Below are 7,056 nucleotides of genomic sequence, written 5' to 3' on the forward strand. Positions count from 1 at the left end.
TGTGAAATAATCTCTAAGAGGCTTTGAAGAAAATATAGAGAACCTTTACAAGAAAAATATTGATAAATTCAACTTATTAAGAACTTGCTTACTAAAAAACAAACAACAACAACAACAAAAAAACCCAAAAAAACCATGAGAGAAAAGGTACTTGGCAACTCAATTATCAAGACTAGTTTCCGAAGCATATTAAAATACATTACACTCCAACAAACAGCAAAATACTAGATATAACTCAATAATCCATTTACTACAGACTAGCTAAAACAAACAAAAAAATACTGGTACAGCCAGGCCCAGTGACACATGCCTGTATGTTCCTAATGGCTCTGGAAACTGAGGCAGGAGAATCACAAGTTGAAAGCCAGCCTCAGCAACTTAGCAAGGCAGAAAGCAACTTAGTGAGATCTTTTCTCAAAGAAAGCTGGGGATGTGGCTTAGTGGTTAAGTACCCTGGTTTAAAAAAAAAAAAAAAAAAGTTGGTACAGCCACAGAATGGAAAATTGTTTTCCTGTGCTATATAATGTTTTCTATATTCTTATTTATGGAGGTTTTCCAAATATATTAAGAAAAAACATGGGATAGCAACAGAAGAATATATCAATTTGTACATGCAACATATTTTTAAAAATGCCTACAACCTAATGTATGAGGAAATAAGTACCCTATAGAAATAATGGGATAAACATGACTAAATAAAGAAAACATATGGTTGACTAAAAACACATGAAAAGATTTTCAATTTGTTTAAGTAAGCAGGGAAATAGTTTGTAAAGACAATGTACCATTTCACTTCCACCACACTGGCAAAAATCAATAGGTTGGACAAAGCCAAATAGGTTGGAGAAATGGTAGGTTTCATTCACTACTGCTGAATGATAAATCAAAACCACCATTTTGGTTACAAAAAATTGTGCTATGAATAGGTAATTATGATTATAATGCATTCCACTATTGTCATGTATGTAAGAAAAAAATCAAAACCCACTATTTTGGAAATGTTACATAGCATCTAAGAAAGTCCAACACAGTCTTCCTATGGACCTAGCAATTCCACTACTAATGCGCCGGAGTAAAAATATTGTATATATGCACTTTGAGCCATCAGCACTAATTATAACAGCTTAATGATGGAAATAACCAACATGGATAAATAAAGACTATATTCTTTTTTAAAAATATCTTTATTTATTTATTTTTTAATGTGGTACAAGGATCGAACCCAGTGCCTCACATGTGCAAAACAAGCTCTCTACTGCTAAGATATAACCCCAGCCCTCAGACTATTCTTACCAACAAATTATATTTCATTGCAAATGAATGAACTACAACAGGGATTCCCAAAATGATGATAATGCTAATATACATGATTCTTTCAAATACTATATAATGGTATGCATTGTCAACCAGAAGAGCTGCAAAATTCAGTGAGGCAATGTTTTCCAAATGACAAATGGAGTAGGAGAAAAAGCATATTTTTCCTAAAAGTGTAATACAGACCAATGGATGTTAATGTCACAGAGCAAGGGAAGTTTACTAATATTGTTCCATATTCTACATTGATGCTACCCTTTGAGAAACTGTTAGTGACATAAATGATAAATATCAAAAAGAACATAACTACCTCAAAATGATATTCAAGTATCTCTCCATTTTCCAACCACTTTTTCTCTATACTTTTTTCTCTATACATTGCAGTAGACTCAATGTGAAAATGTGAAGTAGAATTCTAGGAGACATTAAAATTATTTGCAAAAATGTAAAGCAGTGCCATTCATTGCTAATACTGGAGGTGGGTTGTTGTCATTAAAATGTTATCTATATTGGATGTAATGGGCTTTTTTTTAAAGGTACAAATACATACATTTTAAATTGGTCAGTTCTAACATCTAGTGTAGTAACTACCAACAGATACTACCCAAATAAATAAAAGATCTTTGGTATCCTCAATAGTGTTTTAAAGTATAAAGGAATCCTGAGACCAAAAGTTTGTGAATTGCTCAACTACAGGCACATGCTTCAACATGGATGAATTTCAGAAACAATGTTTGATAAAAAATAACTGACAGAACATATACTATGGTTCTATTTAAATAAAGTTCAAAAGCAAGTGAAAGTAAACAATATGTTAAGAAAAAATACATGATAAAACTGTAAATAAAGACAAGGGAATAATTAACATAAAATTGATAATAATCATGGTGATGGAGCAAGGAATTATTTCCTCCTAGAACAGACACAAAATGTTTCTAAGGTTCCTGTGGTTTTCTATTAAGCAACATACAGATATGTACTTTTTAAAACTGTATATTTTTAATAGCATTTTTCATACAAAACAAATTTTTTTTGGAAGAAGAAACAGACATACCTATTGTCCTAGAAGGAAAAACTCAAAAGAATGTCTCTTCTCAAATTAATCTATAAAATTCAATGCAATCTCAAACAACATCCCAAAGAAGATTTACTTGAAGAGATGGCTCTAAATTTAATCTGGAAGAAAAATGTAAAAGAACCCAAAGCTTTTTCAAAAGAAAGAAAGCACCAAAATATATTATAAAGCTATAATAACTAAAACAGTACATGGCTCAAAGAAGAGAGTTCGAACCCAATAAATACATACACAAATGATATTTTGCCCTGGCCAAAATATTTGACTTTCTTATTCATCAAAGAAGATAAAAATTAAATAGAATTTTCTTTCAATTATTAAATGGGTAAAATATTTAGAAATACTTTTATTATCCACTGCCGACTAGCAGGAAGATTAATACATGTTTTGAGAACTCAAAAGAGTACAATTATTTGAAATCATTCTGATAAGGACTCTAAAACACTATCTGATCACTTGAGGCATGTTTATAATAGCATCAAAACAACCAAAACCAATCATGGCAGCATTGTTACAAAGAAATCTTGAAAATAAATGTCCACTAGCAGAGAAACAAAATACATGCAATGTCTAATTATACTAACTATATCATACTATATTTATTTAACAAATATTCTCAGGCAAGGTTTTAGGCACTCTGTGGATTTTAATTCATTTAAGCAAATATGTCTAGGTTACAGGATATGCTCATAATTTATATCTTTTTAAAAGAGCATTAATTACATTTGGGCAAATATCCTGAAAATATATTTCAAATACTGTGTTGTGCCTTCCTTAAAATAATTGTGGATACTTAAGTCACCTTTTATTTTTTCTGGCCTGGTTAGTTATTGATGTTTTGGAGATATGATATACAGTTATCCATTTCTACAAGGCAGGTTGTCAAGAGAAGAGTATTCTTACACTGTTAATTTGCTTTGTTATAAACCTCCCGGATAGAATTACACCAGCCTCAGATTCTACCACATTGACTATCTCACACACACTCCTCCCTTTACAATGCTTTCTCAGGGGAACACTGTGGATCACTGTGGACCCTCAGATCACTAATGCTATTACAAGTAGTATCGTGTACTTGCACAATACTTAAGCTTAAGACACATTTTCATAAGCCCTACCATTCTAATTTTACCTAACGGGAAGAAAAAAGAAAGGTAAAACTGGTTTAAACATGAATTTCAAAAAGACAAGTGGTAATTAAGAAAAACTTGAGAATTCTGAAACTCAAATTTTGAGGTTCATCAATCACGTTCTCCCAGAAAGTGCTGGTTAGTGCCGCCTTCAGACCAATTGCTGGGTTGCAAGGACCAACTTTTAGAACATTCCTTATGCATTATTCCAGCTAGTTCTTAAATGACTTTCCCTATGGGCAGCCCCCCCCCCTTTTTTTAGAGGTCACGTACTGCCATGGTCTCTGAAGAAAGAAACTTGAGTAGCAGGCTTCATAACGAACCCTTAGGAAACGATTTCCTGGCAGTCCAGACCCAATGAGGGCCACTTCAGCCAAGAACTTACTGTCCTACTCGTGAGGATGCAGTTGCCTTCTGAAAGGCGAACCCAAACGAAATGTTTAAACCGTTTCAGACTTTCTGCCTGAAAAGAGGGAGAAACCAATTTCGAAGCCCTGCACGGACCTGTGCCATGGTTAAGATGTGTGTGCTGGCGAAACTGAGACTGGCCATAGGTTGGATAGTCATGGGAAGGTGGCTAAGCAGAAAGAACACAGAGCAATGCCGACCCCTCCCACCCGCCGCAAGGCAAACAGGTGGTAGGAACGCGCCCGCTGCCCATCATCGCAGAACCCCAGGAACGCAGCCCCCGGCCGCGGCGCACACGCCCGAGCAACCGGCGGTGCGCTCACCCTCAGGACCCGTTCTTCTCCGGGTGTCTGCGGAGGTGAGCGACCAGGACGCCCCGGACTGAAAGGGGTTTACCTGTCCTTGGTGCGGCCGCTGGCCCCGAGGACCTGAGATCACTGCGCACTTTTCTTCCCATGCTTTTCCAGCGCGTCCGCTCCTCCTTCCCCGGCCTGGCAGCCAGCTGGCCAGCAAGTGTGCACGAAACCAGGCGCCGTCCCGGCCCTCGCGCAAACAGCGCCTCGTCAGAGGAACGCCGCGCTCCCCGCGCCCCGGGTCTCCCCTCAGTCACAGCCGACAACCTGCCCCAGGATGCCCGCCGCCTGAAAGACCGCGTCGACTTTCTCACGGCCGGGCTCCAGCAACCGGAAGTAAAACCTTGTGGCTCAAGGAAAAAGAGGAGGGGTGCGGAAAAAGAGAGAAAGTGAAAACTGAACTGCCGCGTCCCCTGGAAGACGGGAACCAATCACGGGGCGAAACCAGGACGCAGGCGCGAGCCGCCATTGGCGTCCACGCGGCGCTCGCTTTTCGTCTCTGCGCAGGCGCGAGTCTTAGGCTAGAACGGCCGAGTTCGCATCTCGCGAGACTGGCTCCCGGATGCAGAAGACGCTGGCGGGAAACGACTGGAGACTAGCGGTGGCTTCTCTAGGTGCGGTATCCAGTGAAGTTCGCCTACACCTCGCCTTCCCTGCTGCCTGATCCTCCTGCCACTTAAGACATTTCCAAAGTCTCGCCCTTATCCATGTAACACGCGGTCTCTGCGCTAGTTCCCTAGAACAGCTCTCCAAAATCCATATGGAGAGAGCAAAGGTGACCATAAATAACGTTAATTCAGGGCTATCCTTACCCAAGATAAACCTCATTGAGAGAGATTAAGTGCTGTTGAGCTAAGTATATTGACACGTTTGGGAATACAAAGATTTAATCACTTGGTGGGATAGTTCTCTGTTTATTGTGACCAGGTGCTGCATTAGACCCTTGAATTAACAACCATGAACAAGCTGGACAAAGACCCTGTAGCCATAATCGAATTTAGAGATGGGTGAAAAACATAAATCTACACCATAACGAAGTAGAATTCCTATAATACATGCTGTGAAGACAAACTGGAAATGCTAGTGGATGGAGTTGGAAGCCAGAGGCCAGAGCAGAAGAAGAACTACAAGATCTCAATGAAAAGGGGATATTCAAAAATCAAAGATGAAGATGGCCAGGTGAATCCTAAGAAGATCTGAAAGTAGAGCTTTCACACCTGAAGGCACAGCAAGTGTAAAGGCTCTGAGAAGTGAAATTAAGCTTGTTCCAATAATTGAAGGTAAAGAATGAAATTGTATTAAAAATGCAAAGAACCAGAAGGTATAGCTTCATGATTTATTTTTTTTTTTAAATAAATGTCTTTTTTTTTTAAGAGAGAGTGAGAGAATTTTTTTTTTTTAATATTTACTTTTTAGTATTTGTCGGACACAACATCTTTATGTGGTGCTGAGGATCGAACCCGGGCCGCATGCATGCCAGGCGAGCACGCTACCGCTTGAGCCACATCCCCAGCCCTTCATGATTTATCTTAAAGCAAATATTCATAAAACCCCCACCCAGGTCAAGAAATGGAACTTTGCCAATATTCTGGAAGCTCCCTCCCCCTGGTGTTTCCCAATCAATAGTTGAATATTCCCTTTGAGAATTAGTGAAATTTAATTGCCATTGCAATAGTACTAAGAGGTAGAACTTTTTTTTTGGTTGGGGGTAGCAGGCATTGAACTTAGGGGCACTCAACCACTTAGAGCCACATCCCCAGCCCTATTTTGTATATTATTTAGAGACAGGTTGTCACTGTGTTGCTTAGCACCTCACTTTTGCTGAGGCTGGCTTTGAACCTGCTGTTCTCCTGCCTCAGCCTCCCAAACTGCTGGGATTACAGGTGTGGGCGCTATGCCTGCAGAAGAGGTGGAACTTTTAGTTAATTAGGTCATAAGTACTCTTTTGTGTATGGATTGTTGCAGTAGAGGTTTAGTTATCATATAGTCATGGGTTCCTGATGCCTGCTGTGGTCTCTCTCTCCCTGAAAAACCAGCCTCTGTCTCAGAGCAAAGCCTGTCCAAGGAAGGGACAGGACCTTTGTCCTTGGAAAGACCCACAGAGCACTCCTAGGCACATTCCCACCCTGCTAAGTGGTTTATCTACAAATAACAGGAGAGATCTGCGCCAGGTGTACCTGATTCAGTCAGGCTAGGTGGAGACCCATAGTAACCCCCTAGCAGCCACCAATCAGCATGAGACAGGGAAATACCTGGGATGCCAGATGACCCTCCCAGTAGTTTATGGTGGTTGATAATGCGTTGGGAAACCTTGTAGTTCAGCAGGAACACCCCTCTTGGCTTAAACCAATCAGTTCAAATGAATCCCCCTTTTGTAGTAACCAATCACCTCTACCCAACTTGTTCCCGCCAGTGAATGTGCTAATCATGTTTTAGAGTTGTTATTTGATTTTCCCTCGGTGTGTGATGATTTGCTAAGAGATGCTATGATGTATTTGGGGGGGGGGGGGTCCCTGCCTTCTCCAAAGAATGTATAAAACTGCTGCAAACCCTGGGCTCAGGGCCTCTCAGCGTCACTGGTTGCTGTGTGTGTGTGCGCCCACACGCAGAGGACGAGCTAGCTTGCAATAAACACCTCTTTGCTGTTTACATCGATCTTGGTCTCTGGTGGTCTTTTGGGGGTCCCGAATTCGAGCATAACATCCCTATGTGCCCACTTGCCCCTTCCCCTGTGTAATAATGCAACATAAAGGGCTTCACCAGATGCAGCCCCTCA

General features: G+C 40.3%; 1 protein-coding gene across 2 annotated transcripts in view; it reads right to left on the reverse strand.

The window, feature by feature from the left end:
* The window catches only part of Tasor2 (transcription activation suppressor family member 2), a 67,046-nt gene extending 62,047 nt beyond the window's left edge, over positions 1 to 4,999 (reverse strand). For both annotated transcript variants that reach the window (XM_026391797.2, XM_026391796.2), the window contains exon 1: positions 4,324 to 4,999. In XM_026391797.2, the coding sequence (XP_026247582.2) occupies positions 4,324 to 4,384 (61 nt within the window). In that variant the 5' untranslated portion in view covers positions 4,385 to 4,999. The remainder of the gene's footprint in view (positions 1 to 4,323) is intronic.
* Between the last annotated feature and the right edge of the window lie 2,057 nt (positions 5,000 to 7,056).

The sequence above is a fragment of the Urocitellus parryii genome, chromosome 9 (assembly GCF_045843805.1).
Source record: "Urocitellus parryii isolate mUroPar1 chromosome 9, mUroPar1.hap1, whole genome shotgun sequence".
Taxonomy (NCBI): Eukaryota; Metazoa; Chordata; class Mammalia; order Rodentia; family Sciuridae; genus Urocitellus; species Urocitellus parryii.